The 23,438-nt window shown below is 48.4% G+C and overlaps 4 protein-coding genes across 5 annotated transcripts; 3 read left to right on the top strand and 1 right to left on the bottom strand.

Moving 5' to 3' along the window:
* Window positions 1-1,624: 1,624 nt before the first annotated feature.
* LOC108136785 (rootletin) lies at window positions 1,625-13,250 on the top strand. Its single transcript, XM_017258146.2, has 10 exons — window positions 1,625-2,436; window positions 4,289-4,801; window positions 5,520-6,794; window positions 7,984-8,135; window positions 8,200-9,576; window positions 9,924-10,099; window positions 10,167-12,154; window positions 12,406-12,834; window positions 12,894-13,069; window positions 13,135-13,250. The coding sequence occupies exons 2-10, from the start codon at window positions 4,289-4,291 to the stop codon at window positions 13,196-13,198; spliced, it is 6,150 nt and encodes a 2,049-aa protein (XP_017113635.1). The 5' UTR covers window positions 1,625-2,436; the 3' UTR covers window positions 13,199-13,250.
* A 77-nt stretch (window positions 13,251-13,327) lies between these two features.
* On the bottom strand, window positions 13,328-15,761 carry LOC108136788 (glutamyl-tRNA(Gln) amidotransferase subunit B, mitochondrial). Of its 2 annotated transcripts, XM_041709488.1 has the most exons (10): window positions 15,709-15,739; window positions 15,628-15,653; window positions 15,426-15,570; window positions 15,254-15,367; window positions 14,878-15,193; window positions 14,396-14,820; window positions 14,197-14,333; window positions 14,014-14,137; window positions 13,690-13,949; window positions 13,328-13,498 (listed from the first exon to the last, which is right to left on the bottom strand). In XM_041709488.1, the coding sequence occupies exons 1-9, from the start codon at window positions 15,715-15,717 to the stop codon at window positions 13,722-13,724; spliced, it is 1,524 nt and encodes a 507-aa protein (XP_041565422.1). In that variant the 5' UTR covers window positions 15,718-15,739; the 3' UTR covers window positions 13,328-13,498; window positions 13,690-13,721. The 2 variants fall into 2 exon arrangements, with proteins under 2 accessions (XP_041565422.1, XP_017113641.1); XM_017258152.2 differs by lacking the exon at window positions 13,328-13,498 and having other exon boundaries at window positions 13,548-13,949; window positions 15,628-15,761.
* A 37-nt stretch (window positions 15,762-15,798) lies between these two features.
* LOC108136786 (hamartin) lies at window positions 15,799-20,268 on the top strand. Its single transcript, XM_017258149.2, has 7 exons — window positions 15,799-15,913; window positions 16,003-16,276; window positions 16,334-16,590; window positions 16,655-19,016; window positions 19,082-19,239; window positions 19,396-19,525; window positions 19,584-20,268. Exons 2-7 carry the CDS (start codon window positions 16,183-16,185, stop codon window positions 19,973-19,975), a joined length of 3,393 nt encoding a protein of 1,130 aa, XP_017113638.1. The 5' UTR covers window positions 15,799-15,913; window positions 16,003-16,182; the 3' UTR covers window positions 19,976-20,268.
* A 155-nt stretch (window positions 20,269-20,423) lies between these two features.
* Window positions 20,424-23,159, top strand: LOC108136953 (exocyst complex component 5). Its single transcript, XM_017258438.2, has 6 exons — window positions 20,424-20,537; window positions 20,599-21,503; window positions 21,608-22,195; window positions 22,258-22,447; window positions 22,511-22,828; window positions 22,892-23,159. Exons 1-6 carry the CDS (start codon window positions 20,505-20,507, stop codon window positions 22,988-22,990), a joined length of 2,133 nt encoding a protein of 710 aa, XP_017113927.1. The 5' UTR covers window positions 20,424-20,504; the 3' UTR covers window positions 22,991-23,159.
* Window positions 23,160-23,438: the final 279 nt, after the last annotated feature.

Raw genomic sequence — 23,438 nt, 5'->3', positions numbered from 1 at the left:
ATATCAAATCGAGAAGGAATAGATTTTTAGTTGTTCATTTTATTAGAAATTTATAAGGATATTTAAAAGAATTAAAAACATTTAAAAAATATGCTATTTTATACCTGTAGAACCTATTCTGTGATGATGTTAAGACTAATTCAAAACTCTAGATATGATAAGAGCCTTGTTCCCAATAAAGGCAATACAATGTATTGAGTAATGTTTGTTTCGATTTGGCCAAATCAAGATTATGAAATACCAGAGCTTTCTACATTACAACGATGAAAGTCTCTCAGTGTAGCGGTAATTAGCTACCGCACATATAGACTTTAATGGCTGATCAGTCGAACAGTGTATGTGAACGTGATGCTTATTGTCGCCAACTCTCCGGCTGTGATCTTTGTCAATCGACTTATAAATCATCGCCGCAGATTGAAGGTTCCAGCAAAGTGGCGCCCGTTGCCAAGAGAGAAGGCGGAGAATCGGGGAAATCTCCCTCCCCATCCCATTCCCAATCCCCATCCCAATCGCAGCCGTGGATGTGCAGGAGAATTCGGAGAGTTCGATCGATGCAGTGATGGGTCTTAAAGCACATCCAGATTAGTGCGCAATGGGACTTTGGTCTGGAGCACACACACTGGCAAGGTATTCAATCCCATTTCTGCTGATAAGGGGGTCTACTATGAACCCGGGAACCCAAGAACCCGAGAAAGAGAAACGCGACAGGCAAACTTATGCTTGGAAATAATCTCACACCTACACATAGTATAGACCTTATGGCATCGGGCCGAGATTAAAACTGAAAGTGAAGCAAACAAACACCTTAGTGGCGAATGCATAACCAATCTTCGGACTTTGAGAGTCTACGCGTACACATAGTGGTTTCCACATCTGTACACGAGTTGTGTGGAAATATTTCTGTGTACCTGGCAATTTGATATTTTCCCTCCAGGTCGCTTCTCAGGTTAAAAGCGGACACTGATAAGCGTGTTTAAATTTAATATATTTAAATTATTAGGTTGGGGTTTTTTTTCTGACATTTTTTCGTTGTTCAGCCATAGAAATAGCTGTTTCACCTATGTACCCACTATATAATAAAGCCGTGTGTGGGTTGCACAAGTATGCAGTACTCTGATATGAACGATGGCGATAACCCGAAGGTCCTCCATCGCAATAGAATTCGCAACCTGTGCCAGGAAACATTTTGACATTTGCTTTCAGCGAAGGCTAACGAAGTGTTCGCGGCGATCGGGGCATTACGTGACTATAGATAATGCTGGCTGCCCTGAACGTTTTGGGTTTTGTGAATCCAGGGAAATCATCAAGTACTGAGATTCAAGGAAAATTAAAGGTTCTTAAAGTAGATTATTGGTAATTTACTCTTTTCTTATACAAGATCTTCAAGAAATAACTAAAGACACTTGTGTTTTCTTATAAAGATTCAGGAAAATTAAGATGAGAAATATATTTGTTTAAGAACATTTTATCCCATTTTTCAAATATTTGTAGTTTTTGGGCACGATCTTCAAAAAATATCTAAATTATTTTTTTGTGTTTTCTTACGATATAAACTTCCTTTAGAAGTTTACTATCTACTTTTCGTCAACTCTACAATATATTTATGTATTAAAGCGTTTGACTATTCAAAGAAGCTCATTTATATTCACCGGAAATAAATCATGAAAAGGGTTAATCGCATCGTCAGAACCTCCTGTGCATTCCCAATTTATGGCCCAGCTAGTTGACTTATTAAAAGAAGTTGGGCATGAACCACCACCCACCACCTTTGTGTGTTATATACCCCATCGATATCGCCCGATTTGACCGACCGCATTCGGAATATGCTTTGAGGCACGATTTGCATTTGTTGCTCGCTCGCACGCCAAACATAATTGTGAGCTCCTCTTGCCGTAATCAATTGCGGTTGCCTGTGGTAACCAGGAATTTGTTAATTCAATGTTTATTCTGCCCCAGTCCTATGCAGCCGGGGAAGTTGCAGTCCCCAGACGGAGCAGGCCCTAATGGCGGTTAGTTCGAAAGGGGAATCCTTTCTTCCTCCTTGCAAAAAGTTGGCTGGGCGCTCAGTTGGCTCAGTTCCGCGGGCGCAGACAGTTCGATTCCTAGTCGTTTCCTAGCCCACACACAGCCCAGTTAGGCCCTGATTAACTTTCCCTCCCGAGGAGCGTTAGTTGCTAGTTAGTTAGTGCTTCCGCATTCCGCAAATCTGTGTCAATTGCCACCAGGCAGGACACGCTTGCGGAGGAGCTCTGCGGCGCTCGAGGCCCAGGATTCCGTGATAACTTGATGAGTATTCAATTGGAGCTCAATCAGTTAACAACAGTGTGTAGTGCGCGGTCTTAATTCGAACGAAAAATAAAACGAAACAAAAGGAAGTGCCCGAAAACTCAACTCAAGGATTTAAGTGGTGCATCAACCACAATTTGCCAGTGAGAAGTAAGTTACATATGGCCGTTTAAAAGGTGTATCATATTGAGTTAAAAAATACAAATTTTAACTAGCAAAAAAGGTTCCGAAATGAAATTATAATATTAATTAAAAAAGAAAACAATACAATTAATATGAAAAAATTTAATTTTATTTAAATTTAAACTAAAGTTAATTATTATAATTTCAGTTTACATTAAAACTTTTTTAACAGAAAGGGTCTACGACTGAAGCAAGACTTTAATCTGTATTTTAAAAACCTCATTATTTATTAACTTGTGAACTTACTTACTGTGTGACTTGGAAGAAAAAATTTTTTTAAAATTTTGATTTAACAAAAATACTCTTTCAAATTTTATGGTTTAATATTTTTAAATGCATTTTACAAAATTCAAATCAATTCGACAAAAAATTACTTTTCCTTTTAAATAATGTATGTTTGGTAAATAATATTTCTCTAACCTGAAAGCAGTTTAAGCTTTGCACATAATTATTATCTTTCTTATTTTTACCCATTCATATTAGTTCGATCTCATTTCCCAAAGAAAGTCAAAGCTAGCTTTGTTGATGCAATGATATTTTCTTGATTTAATATCATTGCCCACTCTCCTCATGAACAGGAATTCCGACCCCCATTTGACTGAGCCCGTGGTGATAGTAAATCCTGAAATAAAACAGAAAGTACAAGCGACTAGTCGCAGATTGCATGCCAAATCATAGTCGCACTATCAAGGATATTATTATTATATTTATACTGTTTGCATAAACACAAATGGCAATGGGGGAGGTGGGCGACACAGCATAAGGAGCTCAAAATTAGAAGACGCATTCGTGTCAAAGGAAGTTTCAACAACGGCAGAAATGTTGTTTATTAAAATAAATACGAGGATAAGGAAATTATTATTACTTTGGGGGGAGGAGTTGGGACTTGGACTGGAGGAGCATGGGGGTGGCAAACACAAACACTTGCTGTCCTGGTGACAGACTGTGCAATGCGTGCCGTCCCAGGCCCAAAAACTATTTCCTCAAGTGGGCCCCCAAAAATATCATTCGAATGTATGGTATGGACGTGCCGGAAAGAAATCCCTTATTTTTCTGGGCTCCTTGGACGATAATGATGGGGGGCGCTGAGCTTGTTTATTTGCGAGGGAACATCACCTCGGTGCAGCTGTCATGACGACTGGCTCCAGGCCCGGAACAAGTTAATAAATCAATTTGGACTAACTTATCGAGTCGTTCTGGAGCGTAGGCGAGGCGCCAAACTTTTGGCCAGAAAGTTCCGATTCATGTCGCCCATACCCTTTGATTTTTAACTGAAAGAGTTGGCTGGATTATAATGCTTGGTAGGGTCTTTATTTTATAGCATTACAATTTCATTTTATTCTGGAGTTAATCACCATTAAAGTATAATAGCATTTATAAAATGCTTTAAAAAAAACTCATTTCAATTAGAATAAGCAAAATTAAAAGACACTAATTCAGATACATTTTAAATCATATATACAATAAATACACTTTAAAATATCTTAACAATTTTAAATGGATAAGCATTAATACAAATCAAAGCACATAACATATTGTTGCAAATGGAATTGATTGGTGATAATATATTTTATAAAATTATAATTTTTTTTTGGTATAGATAAAAGAAAACAACTTATTTATTATTTTAATGTTATTTATTAATTATTTAAAATATATATATGTATATATATATACTAGAGAGTAAGGCATAGCTCTAATACCAAACTACATGACTTTTACATGAGTTTTGTTGTTGCACGCAATGGCAACCGCAACACAGCAATATCATTGTAGGGGTAAATCGAACTCACTCTCTTTTCCCCAACTTCGCACACAGATGCAGGCGTATCGCGATAACTTCAAGCAAACGCCCTGCCCATCGGCCGTCGACCTTCAGGCGGCGGCACCAACCCACCCCCCGGCGACCGCCTCGCGCCTGCCCTTTTCGCGCAGCCTGCGTGGACGTGACCCCTCGGCCAGTGCCGCCTCCGTGTCCGCCTCCGCCGCCGGCGCCCTTACGCCTAGGATGATGAGTCCGGGTCCGCCGGGCGGAGGAGGAGGAGGAGCAGGAGGAGTGCTCGGGAGCGGGGGAGATCCATCGGCCCTGCTGCGCCAGAACCAGGAGCTGCGCCAGCGGCTGGCCGACGAGTCGCATAGCTATCGACGCCGCCTGGACACTTACAAGCAGGCGCAGCACAACCAGGCCAACTTGGTCACCCGACTGCAATCGAAGATCCAGCAGTACCGTCAGCGGTGCAGCGATCTGGAGGACCGCATGCACGAGACCATCAAGCCCACGGCGGGCACTGGACCCAAGTTGACCACTGGTCCCACCACCAGTCAGGTGCTGGTAAGTACGGAAACAGATTTACATGTTCTCAAAAAAGAATCTACATCCTAACTCACTAACTAACTAAGACAGGACATTTAAACCATTTTTGTTGCTGCAAAAGTAAATATTAGTCTTAAGTTTATTGTTATTTCAAAGTATGATCTATGTTGTGGTGGATATACTTCTTTTACTTCTAAAATGTACTCTAAAATATTAAGTTTTTTATGGTTGATTACAAAAAATTATTTAAATTAAAGGTACTTATGTTAATTGAATTATTTATTTTGTTGTAAAACAACTCAATTTTAATAAAATAATTAAAGTATTAATCAAAAAGTAAAAGGCAACACTGCGTATGAGTGATTAAAAGTCGAAGCTTATTTCATGTCTATTGAGCTTATTAGTTTCACATTGTGAAATAGTTGACTCCTACATTTAAATTCACTTTACTAAGTAAAGTGTATAAAAAAGAATGTAAATAATTTTCAAAAACACGTTGAAATTAATAAGTAGAGGCCACATGACGTATGAGTAATAAATTTACTTTTCTTTTAACTCAATTGCTTTTTTTTTGTACTTTATATAATTTGGAAGTCAGAGGCTAATTTGATTGCAATTTTCATTAAAATACGTATAGGTATATATACAAAAAAAAAACGCAATCATTACCATGGATTATGTAGATTTACCATGATGATTTATGATGTTTGAATAAGCGTACCTTGTTTTTCCCCAGTGCTCCACTTCGCTAACCCTGGGCCAGAGCAGTTTGCCCTGCAGCTCGTCACTGGACTCGCCTCCGCCCAGCTGCAGCCGGGACTATGTCCACGACGATGTGCTGGTCACTGGCGGCGGATCCGCGGAACTGTGCCGCAAGCTGGAGGAGGAGCACCAGCGTTGCGAGCAGGTCCTGGCCCAGAACAGTGCGCTGCGCCAGCAACTGGAGGAGTCGAATCGCACCAACGAGGCCCTAACCAACGACCTGCAGAAGCTGACCAACGACTGGGCGGGTCTGCGGGATGAGCTGCTGATCAAGGAGGACGAGTTCAAGGAGGAGGAGCAGGCCTTCAAGGACTACTACAACAGCGAGCACAACCGCCTGCTGAAAATGTGGCGCGAGGTGGTGGCCGTCAAGAGGTCCTTCAAGGAAATGCAGACGGCCATGAAGGCGGAGGTGGCCAAGATGGGTCAGGAGATCAGCTGCGTGGGCAAAGACATCAGCGGCAGTAATGCCACAGTGGCCTTTGCCCACCAGCAGGCCAAGAGGGCGGCGGATGAGGAGCTCAAGCAATCGCAGCGCAGCAATGATGAGCTGCAGAACCAATTGGCCACCCTGAAGGTGCAGTACGAGAGTGCCCGCCACGAGATCATGGAGCGGGATCAGCGCCTGCTCGAGCTGATGAACCAGCTGAAGAAGCTGGAGGATCGCTGTGCCCAGGCTGAGTCGCAGGCTGCTTTGGCCAGTCGCTACAGCGACGAGATCGAGCGTCTGAACAATTCCATGCGCGAAATTGCGCAGGCAGTTGTTCAAGATGCCGAGAACGCGGATCGCGAGGCCGATGCCGAGGTCACCGGCGGGGTCATGCAGCACATGCACCTCTCGCGTGACGCCGCCTCCGTGGCAGGTGGACCCGGCAGCACTACCGGCGGCGGCGGCGGTGGAAAGTCCCCTCGCCGCAACTCGACACGTGCCTCTCAAGCCTTCGCCGAGGGCACCATCTCAGCCGTCCAGGCGGCACTGCACAAGTACCAACTGGCCCTGCACGACATGCAGGTGAAGTTCCAGCACTCCAGCGAAACGCTGCGCACCACCAAGTCGCAGCTGGAAACGAGCGAGGGCACCAAGCAGCTCCTGACCACCAAGATACAGCAGCTCACCGAGAAACTGGACAGCAGCAACTCCAAGCTGTCCGAACTGCTACAGGAGCGCGAGAGTCTTCAGCGGGGACTGGACGATGTCCGCACCCAGAAGCAGCAGTCCGAGATGGGACGGGCCGACATCAATAGTGCGGTAAGTGGGTAAATAATGATTAATAAAGCGTCATAACTAAAAGATAATTCTAAGGACAAAGTTAAGGTGGTTAGATACCAGATTACACAGTGCAACTTACAATTGTATGCCAACGTTTTGAAAATCGCCTCTGAAAGTGGGTACCAAAACTAGAAAATGTAAATTTGGCTTATTACTTGGTTTATGGCTGGTAAAAGTTTTGAATCAATCCCAATTTTTTTTATTTTGAAACGACTGTTACTCGGTAATCAGTCAAACTCAGTTATGAGCACATTTTCGTTATTTTGAAAGTATTTTTGTGTTTAAAGCTACATTTTTGGTGTTAAAAAAAACCCATGTGTCAGCCATAGATATTTACCAATTTTTGCTCGTAAACACTTCCAGTGGCAATTTTCAAAATATTTTTCTAAAATTGTGACCTTATAAAATGTTGCTCTGTGTTTTGCTTATCCCTTTGCAACTTACCTGTATTTACAAATAATTTGTTTATTAATAATATCGCTGTGATCATTCTTGAGCTAGAAAATTTAATGGAATTTTTGCATTAGTAACTGCAAAAGAATCTCTGGGTTTTTTCAAGTGTGGATGTCAAGGCAGATTGGGGGCGGATCGTTGATAACTTGATTAGTCTGCGTCTGAGTCTGATTACGCAGCAGATTTTATATTAATGATGTTTCCAACTCAAATCCGGGGTGATGCCATGTCTGCGATGAGTTACAAATTATGGCTGCCAAGATTGCACTTCCAGCCGGCGTGAGTGGAATTGAAATAACAAGGGGCTGAGTTCATCAGCACGGGGAATTCGTATCTCTAAATGGGTTGGTCAGGATCTGGAATAATGCTAAAAAGAGTAGAAAATGGCGGGTTTAAAATAGCAAAGATTATGTTTACTTATTGTCTTAGAAGTAAGAGCAGGAATTGTTTTAAAAAACTTATATTTGATTGACGTATATATAAAGCTTAATTACTAAAAATATAACAGTAAGCAGATTTTCAAATATACAAAAGGCGCAGATAGGCTAATCTAATTGTAGAAAATAGTTTGTGATAGCTCTGTAGCTTTCTTTAATAATTCAACAATAGCTTAAAAGACTGAGTAGGCAAACAAATGGGTCAATATTGTTAACACACATATCTTTTGATTATTAAACAGAAACACTATCTCTTTGTTTTCGTGCTATTTATTTAGTTCGAGAGCCTGAGCACTGACTATGAGAAGCTGCAGCTGAACTGCGGAAAACTTCAGAAGCGCATCGATTCCATGGAGGAGGACAAAAAGGCCGTCGAGCTGGAAATCCAGCGTATTCTGAAGGACAAGAACATCACCGAATTGAACCTGAGGTAGGTTATCTTAGAACTATATGTAAGGAAACCAACAAATCCCCTTTAATTCCCTTTAAAACAGATCAGAGGAGGATCGCAGCAGTCGGCTGAGGGAGGAGACCATTTCCCTGCGCGAGGAGCTCAACCGGGTGAGCCTGAATCGTGATCTTCTGGAGCAGCAGCGCATCGAGTCGGACAACCTGATCAATCTGCTCGAGAAGCAGAAGTCTGACTTGGAATACGACCTGGACAAGCTGCTGCTGGAGAAGTGCGATCTGCAGGAGAAGCACGAGAAGTTGTCCAACAACAGCTGCTCTACCAGCGATGAGCTGAAGAGCGTTCAAAGTTGCCTGCAGGAGGCGCAGGAGGAGCGCAAGAAGCTGCGCCTCCAGTCCGTCGATCAATGCAACGAGATCGGGGAGCTCAAGAAGGAGCTGGCGGTGCTGGACAAGGCTCGACTCGAACTGGAGACGGACAACCTGTCCGCGGGCGAAAAGCTCAAGTGCCTGCAGCTGGAGAAGGAGAAGATCCTGCAGGATCTGGCCTGCGTCACCCGGGATCGCGGTGACATCCACAACCAGCTCACAGCCATGTGCCGCAAAAAGGAGGCTCTGAACGAGGAACTCATGCGGACGCGCCAGCGCTTGGAGCAAACCAACGAGACGAACAGTCGCCTGAACAGAAATCTGGAGGAGATGGTCAAGGATGTGGAGGAGAAGCAGGTGGTCATCGATCTGCATGAGAAGGACACGCATCGCCTGAACGAGCTGCTGGCCGCCCTGCGCTCGGAGAAGGAGTCCCTGGAGTCGGTGCTCTTCGACACGAACACCTCGCTGGAGGCCACCGAGGAGCGACGCAGCCAGCTGGAGCGGGATCTGCAGGAGGCATTGGTGCGCGAGGAGACGCTCAAGAACCATGTGGCCCGCCTGCAGAAGGATCTGGAGCAATGCCAGCGCAAGGCGCAGGAGACCAAGACGCAGCTGCTCAATGCCGCCCGGGCTGCCGAGAGTGACTTCAACCAGAAGATCGCCAATCTGCAGGCCTGCGCCGAGGATGCGGCCAAGCGACATGGCGAGGAGATCCTGCAGCTGCGCAACGCCCTGGAGAAGCGGATGCAACAGGCCCTGCAGGCCCTGCAAACGGCCAAGGACGACGAGATCGAGAAGCTGCAGGAGCGCCTGGCCACCCTGCAGGCCCACCTCGAGAGCCTGGTGCAGCAGCACGAGGAGGCCCTCATCCGGGCCGAGAGCGAGAAGCAGCAGGCGTTGCTGATCGCCCACCGGGACAAGCAGGCGGTGGGTGAGCGCCTGGAGGCCGTCTCCCGAGATCTCAAGACCGAGCAGGAGTCCCTCGATCGCAGCAGGCGGGAGGCCAATGCCCGCGACGAGAAGCAGAGGGCGGCCATCGCCCAGCTCAAGGACGAAATGGTGCACATGCGCACCAAGGAGGAGGAGCACAAGTGAGTAGTACGCCAAATGCAGTGATTCGAAAGTGTTTTAAAATGGTTTCTCCAGTGTAGTAAAATAATATTTGATCGAACCACCCAAATAAGTTCAATTAAGCGGGACTTAAACGAGTATTACATAATTAGAAGGATTTTTGATGAATGCCAATTGTTCACTTTTTCAACGGCTTGAATCAAATTTAAATTCACATTTTGAGTGATACACTTTGTCGATTTAAACAACGACAAAAATGGTTTTAAGGTCAACCAATTAGGTGCCACTAAGAGTGATTAAAAAAGCTTTATTTAATATTAATGATTTTTGGGGATTGCCAAATTGATATATTTGTGTTGTCCCACAGGATTAAGCTGGAAGAGTGCATTCGCAAGCAAGAGCTCCAGTTGAGTAGCATTCGGGAGGAGCGCGATACCCTGTGCCGTGTGAGTGAGGAGTTGAAGATGGAGATCCGGCTGAAGGAGGACAGAATGGAGGGCACCAACAACGAGCTGCAGGATGCACTGCGCAAGTCCAAGGAGGGTGAGTACCAATACCAACGCTGCTCACAAGAAAATCCCTAAAAGACAACCCATTATTCTTGCTCCAGGCGAGGGCTTCATCGACAGTTTGCGCAAGGAGCTGACCGACTGTCGTCGGCAGTTGGCGGACAGCAACATCGAGCGGGACAAGTACTCCGGCAGCAACAAGGAGTTGCGCGACCATGTGAAGCGCGTGGAGAGCGCCAAGCGGGAGCAGGCACGCGCCATCGAGGAGGCGCTGCAGAAGATCAGCAACCTGGAGGACACCAAGAACACGCTGGAGAACGAGCGCACCCGGTTGAGCACCATTCTCAAGGAGACGGAGAATCACTTTACGAAGACCACACAGGATCTGAACGCCACCAAGGCGCAGTTACAGAAGGCACAGGTGGAGTTTGCCCAAAAGGACGAGGGTGGCAAGGAGCTGCAGTCCAAGCTAGTGGCCGAAGTGGAGCTGAAGGAGCGGGCGCAGCAGGAGCTCTGCCAGATCAAGAAGCAGCTGTCCGATCTGGAGGCCAATCTGTGTGCCACCCGCCAGGAGTTGGGCCGGGCTCGGTGCCAGAACAACCAGGAGGAGCACCGCTTCCATGCGCGGGAACAGGAGTTGGCCCAGCGCCTAGAGGAGGGTCGTGGCAGGGAGAAGCGACTGGAGGACCAGAAGCACAACCTGGAGGTCTGCCTGGCGGATGCCACGCAGCAGATCCAGGAGCTGAAGGCCCGTCTGGGCGGTGCCGAGGGTCGCATCCGGGCCCTGGATGAGCAGCTGTCCTGCGTGGAGCTGCACAAGCGGGACACCGAGCAGAAGCTCTCCTCGGTGGTGCACACACTGCGCCGGATCGCTGGCATCCAAGTGGACGGCAGTGTGAATCTGTCGCATCGCCTGCTGAGTCCCTCGAGGAGATTCAGTCCATCTCGCAGTTGCGGCGACTATGACAACAGAAGCACCTCCCAGTGTCCGGATGGACCTATCGATGTGGACCCAGATCTGGTGCGCAAGGGAGTCCGCAACCTGATGCACCAGGTGGCTCAGCTGGAGCGCGAGAAGGATGACTACAAGTCCCAGTTGGGGGCAGCCAAGAAACAGCTGCAGGATGCCGCCGAGCAGCAACTGAAATGCGATGCCAAGCTGGGCAAGCTGCAGGCCATGCTGAGGAACCTGCAGGAGGAGAAGAGCAACCTGGAAACGGATCGTAAGATGAAGATCTCCGCCATCCAGGCGCTGGAGGAGAAGCTCAAGCACCGTAGCGACGAGTGTCAGTTGCTGCGGGAACGATTGGCCCAGACGGAGATGCAACTGGCGGCCACCTCCGAGGAGAATGGGCAGAACGAGGAGCGGCTCGAGAAGAGCCGGCAGCAGTGCGCCAAGCTGGACAACGAGAAGCGCCAGCTGCAGGAGGAGCTGGCCAAGGTGGAGGGCAGGGCCAGCAAATTGGATCTCCAGCGGGTGGCCATGGAGGGCGACCTCACCCGGCTGCAGATGGCCCTGCAGGAGAAGGACTGCAGCATTCGACAGATGGCCGAGCGCCTGGAGAACCAGAATCGCGCCCTCGCCCAGCTGGAGGATCGCTGCACCGCGCTCAAGTCCACTGTGGACCAGCTGAAGGAACGCCTCCAGAAGTCCGCCGTGACCGAGACGCAGCTGCGGGGCGAGCTGAAGACCCTGCAGAAGGAGCTCTCCGAACAGGGCCACTGCTCGCAGGCCAACGAGGACAAGCTGAAGCTGGTGCAGAAGTCCCTGCAGACTGCCGAGAACGAAAAGCGCATCCTCACCGAGCGCCTGGACAGCGCCCAGAGCAATCTGAACGAGCTGCGCCGCAGCCAGCAGGCCCAGCTGGATGGCAACCAGCGGCTGCAAGAGCAGGTCACCGACCTGGAGGTGCAGCGCTCGGCCCTCGAGTCGCAGTTGCGCATTGCCAAGTGGAACCAGGAGAGCGGCGGCGACAAGGCCATGGCCAACGGCAATGGAGCGGGCAATGGCGAAGATGAACTCAGCAGGCAGCTGAAATCCTCGCAGCGGGAGAAGTCAGAGCTACGCAGCAAGCTGCAGACACTACAGGTGGGTCGAAGGGATTTATGTACAAATTCGAGATAATTGAGAATTAATCTTGAAGGCATTGCTAACAATAATCGGCCACACTGCGTATGATTGATGTGCTGCCAAATTATTACCCATAAGAAGAGCTCTTAGTTTTAAATTAAAAGAAATATTTATAGTAAAACTTCTCTTCTGTGTTATTTAACGAACCCAGTTTACTGTTTCTACCAGTTTTAAATTCAAACGAATACTCTACCTCCAAATATCCACAGGACAAAGTCAAGCAGCTGGAGTGCGAGCGGAAGAGCAAGTTCTCCGGTGGAAACGCCTACGATCGGGCCGAGAAGTCCAGCTCCTATTATGCTGGGGCGGCTGACTCCGGGGAGTTCGATTCCAATCGTTACGATGTGGGTGCAGGCAACTCTGGCACCGGAGGCGGCGGCTCCTTCAACTGTGGACTGGATCACAGTGTGATCGAGCAGGAAACGCGAGATTTGCGACTCAAGGTGCGCCGCCTGGAGACACTGCTGGCGGAGAAGGAGTCGGAGTTGGCGCGATGCAAGGCGCGGATGAACGACAGCGCCAAGTGCCATGAGGGCATGGACGGGGATCGCTATCGCAGTGCCCAGATGCACGCCGAGAAGCTTCTAGACGCCAGAGAGCAGTCGCATCGCCAGCAGGTTTTGCGCCTGGAGAATCAGGTGGGAACTATTACAAATTTTTATATGATCCGGTCTAAATAGTTATACCTATTGGACAGATATCCATGCTGCGCGAGCAGTTGGCACAGGAGGCCAAGCGACGGCAACAGTACATTCTACGCAGCTCAAAGGCCAACCGGGAGATGCAGCACCTGAGGAGCACACTTGGGGATTCCCTGCGCAACGTGTCCCAGCACCCGGTGGATGCCCACCTCCTGGAAAGCGAAAGTCGGCGGTGAGTGTTTAACACTACCTATTCAACGGGTGTCAACTTAACTTACCCTCTGTTTTCTAACCCAGTCTCGATTCAGCCGTTTCGATGAGTCTGCCGCCGTCGACCTGCCGGGACTATGATCGCGATTAAAGCGATGTTAAGAGATTTGTTTTAACTTGATCCCGCCAAGAATACGAAACGCTCACTGCCACTTGCATTTATTTAGAGATGGCTTCCTGGACTGATCCAGTCGCAACTGAGTTAATTATCGCGTTCATTTCAACTCGTTTGCCTTAGTGAAATTCTAGCTGTTCCTTGTCTGCCCTGATAGACAATCGAATATAGTGCGTTCCATCCAGTCGCATTCGGGCATCCGATTATGCGATGATGCCATGTTTTCATCTCCACACAAATTACTATGCATTAAAGGGTCACGAGTTCCGATTCTCCCTGAAAGAGGGAGAACACCGAACCATATATCACACGAAAATTTACATAATTTGCATTTACATATTGGCCAGAACACCGAACTAGTCAGCACGAAACCAAGCAATTATATTTAATCCTTAGCATATGTAATCTTATATACAGTGCGGTTCGTCGACTGCATGTTTTATAAAATATATACAAGAGAAACTCACTTCTAATGAACACAACTATCTGAACTATGCTCTTATTTTTTGGAGGGTTTCAACAGCTTCTCAAGGCACTGTACCACTAACTTCATGTTGGCCTTTTGGGCCGACAGCTTGGCCACTTCGCCCACTATGGCGAACAAAGCCTTGGCCTTGCCCTTTTGGTACTGCTGCACTGCCTTGGCCTGGTTGGCAATGGCCTGCTGGCAAAGCTCCTCGATCTCCTTTGGACTGCAGATTTGCTGCAGGTTGTGTAGCTCAATAAGCTGATGTAAAATGGGAAATACAAGTTAAGATTCAAGTTCGGTTTAATGGCCTTATGGGACCTACCTCGTTGACTTTGACTTTGGGGTTGTTGTGCAGCAACTCAATAAGCTGTCGAGCAGCCTGGAGATTAATCTGCTCGGAGTGTAGGCATTTTAATATATCTTTCAAATCATCAGCACTTATGGAGCTAAGTAAGATATATGTTTAGAAATTATGCTTTAGCTTTACTTATTCCTGGTATCTTACCAGTTTTCCACATCTAAGTTCAACTTATTGCAGTAGGTCAGCAAGTCGTTGATAAGAAAATTGTAAACTACTTTGTTGGGCATATCGCTTAAACTACGACTGATGCTTAAGAAATGATCCAATAGAATTGGCTCGTTCTGGAACACAATCAATGAGTGTTGTTAATAATTGCTATAAGAACTTAAGATCTAATACCCACCACTAAAATGATGGCAGTTTCCGCATTCAGGTTGTACTGCTCCAGCAGACGTTGCCTTGTGTCCTCTGGTAATTCTGGAATTTCCAAGCTAAGAGCTGCCACAGAAAGCAAATCCTCAGTTGACTTTGAGCCCGGCTTCAGGTTTACATGAAGAGGTGGCAGATTTGGCTCCGGCATGAATCTGTAATCCTGCAGGACCTCCTTGTCACGCATGGCCACTGTGCGCCTATTTTCCGCATCCCAGTTTCTAGTCTCATTTGTGATCACACCGCCATTGGCCACAGTTTCGAGCTGTCGATTTATTTCATAGGTGATGGCCTGGGAAATGCTGCGAACCGAGCCAATATTTTTGACTTCTGTGCGTACGCCCAAGGGATCGCCTTCCTGGTGAATGGATATGTTTGCATCGACACGCAGGGCACCCTCTGTAAAGGCACATATATTTAAATTAAGTAGAAAAAACTAGTGGAATCATGATTTACCCTCCATTTTGCAGCTGCAGGTCTGCAGACGCCTCAGTATCAGCATCAGTTCCTTGACCAGCGAGGCTGCTTCCTCACCAGTCTCCAAATCCGGGGCAAATACCAGCTCCATGAGGGGCAGCCCGGCACGATTGAGATCAACTAGGCTTCTTTTGAGATAATCATCGTGCAAAGATTTCCCACTGTCCTGCTCCAATTGGAGCTGCAGTAGTTTGGCCGTCTTGTAGTAAACTTTCTTGCCTGGCGTTATCACCGGGAAGGTAATTTTTCCATCATTGGCCAAGGCAGCCCGCTGCTGGGTTATTTGGTATCCATTCTAGGTAGGAGGGGGAGGCTATTTATAGAGAGTTAATTTGATATTCCATATGGTGACTACCGGCAAATCCGCATAGAAGTAATGTTTGCGATCAAACATGGACACCTCATTCACACGACAGCCAAGGGCCAGTGATGTCTTGATGCCGGATTCCACACACTTTCTGTTGAGCACCTGAAAACAGGGTAATAAAATTAGTGAAGACACCTTAACTAGGATCTCCCATTATCACCGGCAAAGTGCCCGGTATGGAGGCATCGAAAAAAGCCACCGACGAGTTAAGGGGTGCTCCAAAGGACGAACCACTGCCGGAAAAAAGCTTCGATGCACTGGAAATCTGTGCATGCACCTCCAAACCCACAACGCTCTTCCATTTCCTATAAAACAAATCGTCATATGTATATAATCGTCACAGTATTTCTCCACCTAATTACCTCTTTGGAACGTTGGCCAACTTGGGCTGCGTGGCAAGACGACGAATTATTGAATAATGCATTGTGTTATTCTAAACTTGCTATGAACATAACGTATCCGCACCGGCATCCGCTAGAAGTTGCGCCAAAACAGCTGATTGCCGCCCAAACTGCCAGACTTTTGCCCGCAGGGTTGCCAGACAAAACCATCGATTGGCTGGCGATAACAGCAAAAGAGAAATATCACAAAAAAATAACCTTTTCCATTTTTAAGACAAACATGTAAAAAAATATGAGTTTAGCAGAGGTAAGCGTAGAATTTAGTACACCATAGCACCCACAATAGAGTGGAGTATCGAAATCAGTGGGAATTCAATGCCAACGCTTGTTCGTCAGTTGACAGTGACCAAGACGAGAAAAAGCACACGCAGCTCTGCAAAAGACAACCACGACGACGAGTGAGTGGAGTAGCGAAAGGACCAGGAGTGGAGTAGCGGAGCAGGAGCAGGAGCAGCCAACCGAGCGGGTGGGCGGAAAAATCAATCACAGCTGCAGGAGGCCAAGGAACCCGCCACCATGGAGATAGAGAAGATCATCGGCGACCTGGAGTCGAACATGACGCTGGAGAACGAGGAGGCCAAGCGGAAACTGGTGGAGCTGCTGACCCAGAGTGAGTCCATGTTTAGATGTCCCTCAGGTGACAACTATCACCTAGTTTTCTCCACAGACAAGGAGCAGTGGGTGGTGCCGTTCATGCTGGACTACTTCTTTAAAACCGGATCTCAGCGCATTCTGGAGGTTCTGGTCAAGGCCCAGGCGCCGCACGATGGCTACATCTTCGACCGGCTGGACGACTGCCTGAAGCAGGCCCAGCACCGGGTGCAGAGCCTTCAGGTGTTCTGCTTCATAGTGCGCCACCATCCCACCTGGCTGTACAAGATCGAGAAGCACCGACTGATCAAGAGCGTATTCAAGCTGTTAACGGTGAGTTCGGGGTGCAGTGGCCAGTCTTGGCCAGATTCAGCATTGCTTCCTTTTCCTCTTGCAGCACGAGAAGGAGATAGTGCCGCTGATGAGCGCCCTGTTGTGCATCATCACCCTGCTGCCGATCATCCCGAATTCCGTGCCCAACTTCTTGAACGACCTGTTCGAGGTATTTGGGCATTTGGCCTCGTGGAAGCTGCAGAATAGCAACAAAGTGCCGGACGAGAAGCTCGTCCACATGCAGTTTGGCATGCAGAACAGCAGCAAATTGCCGGACGAGAAGCTAGTCCACCTGCAGCTGGGGCTACAGATGCTGTTCCACCGCCTGTACGGCATGTATCCATGCAGCTTCATGGCCTATTTGGTGGAGTTCATTAAGCGGGGCAACGGCGGCGGCATCTTTCAGCACACGATCAAGCCGCTGTTGGACACGGTGCGAGTGCATCCCATGCTTCTGACGGCCACGCCAGAGACGGAGGTGAACAACACGCGCTGGAAGGAGATGGAGCCCCACGACGTGGTCATGGAGTGCGCCAACCTGTCGCTGCCCGTATTTTTGCCCGAGGCGAGCAACGAAGACGGCAGCTATGCGTATCCCATGACCCCGGGCTACAGCCGCATGACCTCGAACACCTCGAACACGGACTACAGCTATCAGTTGAGGGAGTTCCAGCATTCGAGGAACGTGTACGCTCGCTTTGATTCATCTGCCTCGGGCGGGGATCTGGGCCCGATCTGGAGTCCGCACAACGAGATTGCCACGGCCAGCAGCGCCATTCCTCTGACGCCCACCACATCGTTTATATTGCCACTCCAGCCGGTGATGAATTCGCAGCTAATGGTGGGCATGACGGGATCCTCGCCGCCCGAAGCTGCTGTGGAGGCCACCCCGGAAACGACGCCCCTCAAGGATGTGCGGGAGATCAAGCAGCCAGGACGAGCTGTTAACTCTCATGCGGTGAGAGCCATCTTCGCCACGAGCCAGCCCTCTTCGCCCATGCGCAAGGACCAGCAGAGTCAGTTTAGCTTTCCGGATGTGAGTCGAGAGGCCGAGGAGGGCAGTGCCACGTTTTTGGAAGTCACCAGGGTGACCACTTTCGAGCGACGCCTGCAGCAGGTCATTCAGGACAGGCACAACGTGGAGAGGTCTGTTAACGCACCGTTTCCCAGCAGCCTGCCGGAAATAAACTCGGAGTTATCCCTCGCTGGTGGTTCTGCCCATTCAGCTGCCACTCAGGAGGTCACTGCTGTCTGCGGCGAGTGTAACGAGACGGACCGCAGCCGGTGCAGCGTGGGAGGACTCCATATGCCCACCAGCCGATCCATGCACCAGCTGGCCAAGAAGCGCCGCAACCGCATGGCCAGCTACAGTGGCAACACTTGTGCGGACAGCAGGAGTTCGGCGGCCAAGAAGGCCAGTTGGAGTGCGGAGGCAGAAAACCCAATGCGACGGACCAAATCCTGCTCAGCCCTGGCCGGACTGCAGCAGCAGCATCTGGAGGAGAACGACGACGAGGCCGACTGTCCTGGTCAGCGGCAGAGGACGGAGAATGGAAATACGCAAAAGACTGGCAGCCGCCTGCAGAGGAGCGGCCGGATCCTGGCCATTTCTGTGCCCAAGGAGCCGGCCAGAAGCTGCGCCCACGCCTCCACCCAGACGGTGGATGGCGTGGATAGTGCCCCGGCGCAGTACGAGAACTGGCTGGTTGAACTGCTGCTGGAGTGCAAGGAGCAGCGGAACAACTACGAGCGGAGCCTTCTCTACCCGCAGGACATCCTGGACGAGTACATCAAGCATGCGATCAAGGCCAATGAGACCTTCGACGCCGAGCAGGGTCAGTTGATGTGCCTGCAGTTGGAGTACGAGAGTTACCGGCGCTCTATTCACGCTGAGCGCAATCGTCGGCTCATGGGCCGGAGCAGGGACAAGCGCAGCCTGGAAATGGAGCGGGATCGACTGAGGGAGCAGCTCAAGAACTTCGATGCGAAGAACAAGGATCTGGCCAGCAAGATGGACCAGGCCATGCGGATAGCCAACGAGCGGCAAAACAAGCATCAAGATGAGCTGGACGAGATGAGGGCGAAGTATCAGCACGAGCTGGAGGAGAAGAAGTGCCTGCGGCAGGCCAACGATGACCTGCAGACGCGCCTTACCAGCGAGGTGGCGCGCCACAAGGAGATGAACTACGAGCTGGAGTCGCTGCGAGGCCAGGTCTTCAGTCTGGGCACCGAGCTGCAGCACACCCAGCAACAGGCGGATATGGGGCTGCAGTGCAAACAGGAGCTGGCGCGCCTGGAAGCCGAGTTCATCATTATGGGCGAGGTGCAGGTGCGTTGTCGCGACCGTCTGGCCGAGATCGATAATTTCAGGGCCCGCGACGAGGAACTGCAGATGCTGCAAGAAAGCAGCCACCTGGAACTGAAGGGTGCGTACTTGTTGTGTTTATATTATACGGGATGTTTACTCATTATTCCCTATAAATTTATTTAGAGCTGAGGCACAGTCTGGACGAGAAGACATCACAGCTAGAGAGCATGAAGCACAAGATCAGCGACCTGCAGGCCCAGCTGTCCAACAGCGAGAAGGCCATGACGGAGCAAAAGCGACTCCTCAGCACGGTCAAGGATGAGTACGAGGAAAAGTTCAAGGTGGGTTTACTAACAAAAAGAGTGAAGAAAGTACATATTTATATTTAAAACTAAATATAGTGGCTATTTATTAAAATGTAATAACTTCAATTGCGTTTTGATGAACCTTTTATTTATTAATCAAGACTAAATAACTAATCAATAAATTACTTGCAGTCGGTGAACAAGAAGTACGAAGTGCAGAAAAAGATTATCATGCAGATGGAGGAGAAGCTGATGATGATGATGCAGCAACCGCAGGGAATAGCAGGACATAACACCTGCTCGCCGGACACGGACAGAACTGGTAAGTGCCGGCGCTGTCCCCTGGGTTACGAAACCCTTCCTAATGGTTCACCCCACAGACATTGCCTCATCCATTGAGCGCAACTCCCCGCTGTCCACCTCACTGGCCTCCAGCGAGAGCCTCTCGGCCAGCCTGCGCTCCACGGAGCTGAAGAACCTGCAACAGCTGGTGGACACACCCTCGATACCGGACGTGCTGAGCAGCATGGCCGCCGGCGTCCAGTTCGAGGACGGAGTGCGTCTGCCGGCCGTGGATCTAGCCTCCTCGGCCAGCACCGCCAGTGCCATCAACATCGTGCCGCACGCCTTGGACCTGCCGTCGACCTCCGGTGGCATGGGTCACACGCTCACCCACCCACACCCACATCCGCATCCGCATCTCCACCTGCAGCAGCAGCAACAGGATCAGCTGCAGCAGGAGCAGCAGACGCAGTTTGTAAAAAAGAACTAGCTTTCCTTCGCTAAACAAATGTCTATTGGGAAAACCACCCTCACAGAAAATATACAAAAAAAGTTATTGGTTCTTCATATTTTCATATTCAGTTTAAAACTGTAACTAAGGTTTAATAAATCGCTGACTCCACGCAATAATTATAAAAGTTATACAAAATATTAATGTTTGAAATTTTAACTTGTTTAGCACATTGCAATTTGTTGTAAAAAAATGGTTTTGATACGAGGCAATAAGTAAGGCGCGCATTCATATTATAATAAACATTTAATTAAGATCAGCAAGCATAAAAACACTGTTTTATTTAAACTAATTAAGAAAAACCAACTTGAGTTATATAACAAGCGCCAAACATTTAAATTACACAAAAAGCACAAGCAAATCGAGAGGCACTGCCAGCTGAAAATTGCGGGCCAGAGTGGCAACGCCAAGAACAACAGCTGTGCGGAAGCAACAATAATAATAGGAAGAAGAAGCAGAAAAGAAACGCCTACAAATCAGATCATCAAAATATATATAAATCATTATAATGCTGTCCCAATACATGGAGGAGTTTGAACAGGTGGGTTTCGAAGTTATTAAACTTGTACACGGGTTCTAAACATATATGCCATAACCAACAGGAGCCCTTTGAGGTGGGCGAGTTCATAGAACGCCTCACCTGGCGCACCAATAATGAGCTGCAAAACAGCGAGGACTTTCATCCTGTAGCCCTGCACGACACCTTCATCCAGACCATTAAGGACCTAAAGATCCTGCAGGAGAAGCAGCAGAGCAAGTGCGAACGGCTTGAGGAGTCGCTGCGCCAGGAGAAGGAGTCACACGCCAAGAAGATCGCCAAACTGCAGGAACGTCACCAGACGGCCATCGATGTGTTCGGTCAGCTGGACGAGAAGATAAACTCGGTGGCCGGCAAGATCATGCACCTGGGCGAGCAGCTGGAGAATGTGAACACGCCGCGCAGTCGCTCCGTGGAGGCCCAAAAGCTGCTCAACTTCATGGCCGAGTTCTTGGCCGCCGGACCCGTGATTGTCAACGATATTTTTGCTGATGCCGCTCGATTGAGTGAGGCCGCCGATGTGATCCAGAAACTATATGCCATCTCGCAGGATCTGCCGCCCGGGAACTTTGCCGAGTCGAAACGGAAAATCGAAAAGAAATACGACGATGTCGAACGGCGGCTCATCGAAGAGTTTGCCGCTGCCCAGAAAAGTGAGGATATCGAACGCATGAAGACCCTGGCCCAAATCCTATCCCAGTTCAAGGGGTACACTCAGTGTGTGGACGCGTACATCGAGCAGAGCCAGATGCAGCCGTACAGCGGCAAGGACATCTTCATAGGCATTGTGCCGCTGTGCAAGCACCACTACGAGATCATCCAGAAGGTGTTTGCCAATCCGCAGCAGGTCATGTCCAAGTTCATACTGAACATCTACCAGCTGAAGCTGCACCAGTACGCGATGACCAAACTGGAGGACAAAAAGGACGAAGAGAAGTACCTGCGGACATTGTACGAACTATACTCACGGTCAGTTTATCCCAAGAATTTAAGGGTATTGAAAGTTAGAGTCACAACTAATTTATGAAAGGGGAAGTTTTAAAAGCATAATTGATCTTTATTTCTCATTGTAGCACTCTTAAGTTGTCCACGGACCTGCAAGTCTACATGTCCACCATTGACGACGACTTGCTGCATAAGCTGACACAGCAGATCTTCATGAAACATCTAGCTGGATATGCTGAAATGGAGACCAAATGCCTAACAGCGAAATGTTCTACGGAACTGGAGAAGTTCTATGCCAGCAAGAAGCACCAAAAGACGGCGACTACCAAGGGCTTTCGACGCAACATGGAAGTGCTGATAGCAACGCGGGCCAATATTAACATTGCCGCCATCGAGGACTACGGCGGAGAAACGTTTCTGTCCGAGGAACTAGCTATCAACATGCTGCAGGAGGCAAAGGCCTCGCTCAAGCGCTGCCGTCTCCTGTCCAACGAGACTGAGCTACCAGGCAATGCTATAAAGCTGAACGATATTCTGCTGCGTTTCCTCATGCACGAGCACGTGGACTATGCATTAGAGTTGGGTCTGCAAGCGGTGCCGCTGGCCGAGGGCAGAGTCTTTCCCCAGCTGTACTTCTTTGATGTGGTGCAAAAGACTAACATCATCGTCCATCTGCTGGACAAACTGTGCCACACATCGGTCATACCCTGTGTGAGGTAAGCTTAGACTTAAATTGTTATATTAACTAACAGAAAATAAGAAAACATTTCTTCTCCAGTAATACTCCCAAGTACTCAGACTACGTGTTCAAAAAGCGTATTCTGATGGAACAGATCGAGACGAAGCTAGATCAAGGTTTGGACCGCTCCATCAGCGCCGTCATTGGCTGGGTCAAGGTCTATTTGCAGTATGAACAAAAGAAAACCGACTACAAGCCGGAGACTGATGTGGATACCATTTCTTCGGCGGTAAGATATCTGCTTTTACAAAAGCTTTTCTGAATTTAAGAAAGTATAATTTGTTTTGCCCAGGCCTGCCTACAAGTTGTGCAGAATCTTCAACCTGTGATCGTCCAAATTAAAAAATGCGTTGATGGCGAGAATCTGCAGAATGTTCTTACAGAATTCGGAACTCGCCTTCACCGGGTCATATATGATCATTTGCAGACTATGCAATTCAACACGGCTGGAGCCATGTGCGCCATCTGCGACGTAAACGAGTATCGCAAGTGCATCCGCGAGCTGGATAGTCCCCTAGTGACGCAGCTCTTTGACATTTTCCATGCATTGTGCAATCTATTACTTGTTAAGCCGCAAAACCTCCAAGAGGTTTGCACTGGCGACACTCTGGTAAGTGGGCGGTGTCTTTGATTTCGTCTGCCATTCTTACGCTACCATCTTTATCCACTTTAGAACTATCTGGACAAGTCTGTGGTGCGACAATTCATTCAGCTGCGCACTGATTTCCGAATCATCAAGAACACCAATTACCTGAAGGGTATTATTGAGTAAGGAGTCCAGCGCCCGAATGAGTCACATTCCGAAATTTTCCACCTCGCACGGTGCTGTCTGTGGATTAATTTGATATATTGAAGGGGACATTATCTTATAATTAATTATGGTTCACTATGTTCTTTAACTTTCAATTAAAGTCAAGTGGCTGGTTACTTTTATCTACAAATCAGAGGTACTTGATTTATTTACTGTATTTATAGGCGTTGTTCACACGCGTGCCCGCCACCCAACCACCCACTCCCAGACCCACACAAGCCCCTATGACGTCACGGAAGTCCCCCTTATCAAATCTTCAAATTAAATCGGTATCAGTCAAAGCTGGAACGAAAGTCAGCGTTAGTTGCCGCAATCGGCTCCCAGTCAATAAATCACAGTTTATTGCCTGAGCGACCGCGAAGTATTTATTTATTTACGTTTCCTCAGAGAGGACAAGAACTCTCTCGCT

This window comes from Drosophila elegans, unplaced genomic scaffold, assembly GCF_018152505.1.
Source record: "Drosophila elegans isolate 14027-0461.03 unplaced genomic scaffold, ASM1815250v1 contig_476, whole genome shotgun sequence".
Taxonomy (NCBI): domain Eukaryota; kingdom Metazoa; phylum Arthropoda; class Insecta; order Diptera; family Drosophilidae; genus Drosophila; species Drosophila elegans.
The sequence above is the reverse complement of the archived record's forward strand: the minus strand, read 5'-3'. Positions and strand labels throughout refer to the sequence as shown.

What these genes read in the sequence shown, in the direction of transcription:
- LOC108136785 (XM_017258146.2), top strand. Translation starts at nt 4,289, where the DNA reads ATGCAGGCGTATCGCGATAACTTCAAGCAAACGCCCTGCCCATCGGCC. An exon ending in ATCACCGAATTGAACCTGAG is followed by an intron (nt 8,136 to 8,199) that starts GTAGGTTATCTT and finishes CCTTTAAAACAG; the next exon opens with ATCAGAGGAGGATCGCAGCA. An exon ending in TTTTGCGCCTGGAGAATCAG is followed by an intron (nt 12,835 to 12,893) that starts GTGGGAACTATT and finishes CCTATTGGACAG; the next exon opens with ATATCCATGCTGCGCGAGCA.
- LOC108136788 (XM_017258152.2), bottom strand. Translation starts at nt 15,689, where the DNA reads ATGCATTATTCAATAATTCGTCGTCTTGCCACGCAGCCCAAGTTGGCC. An exon ending in TTGGCCAACGTTCCAAAGAG is followed by an intron (nt 15,571 to 15,627) that starts GTAATTAGGTGG and finishes TTTGTTTTATAG; the next exon opens with GAAATGGAAGAGCGTTGTGG. An exon ending in CCAAAGTCAAAGTCAACGAG is followed by an intron (nt 13,950 to 14,013) that starts GTAGGTCCCATA and finishes ATTTTACATCAG; the next exon opens with CTTATTGAGCTACACAACCT.
- LOC108136786 (XM_017258149.2), top strand. Translation starts at nt 16,183, where the DNA reads ATGGAGATAGAGAAGATCATCGGCGACCTGGAGTCGAACATGACGCTG. An exon ending in AGTACGAGGAAAAGTTCAAG is followed by an intron (nt 19,240 to 19,395) that starts GTGGGTTTACTA and finishes AATTACTTGCAG; the next exon opens with TCGGTGAACAAGAAGTACGA. An exon ending in GCCGGACACGGACAGAACTG is followed by an intron (nt 19,526 to 19,583) that starts GTAAGTGCCGGC and finishes TTCACCCCACAG; the next exon opens with ACATTGCCTCATCCATTGAG.
- LOC108136953 (XM_017258438.2), top strand. Translation starts at nt 20,505, where the DNA reads ATGCTGTCCCAATACATGGAGGAGTTTGAACAG. An exon ending in TTGTACGAACTATACTCACG is followed by an intron (nt 21,504 to 21,607) that starts GTCAGTTTATCC and finishes TTCTCATTGTAG; the next exon opens with CACTCTTAAGTTGTCCACGG. An exon ending in TCGGTCATACCCTGTGTGAG is followed by an intron (nt 22,196 to 22,257) that starts GTAAGCTTAGAC and finishes TTTCTTCTCCAG; the next exon opens with TAATACTCCCAAGTACTCAG.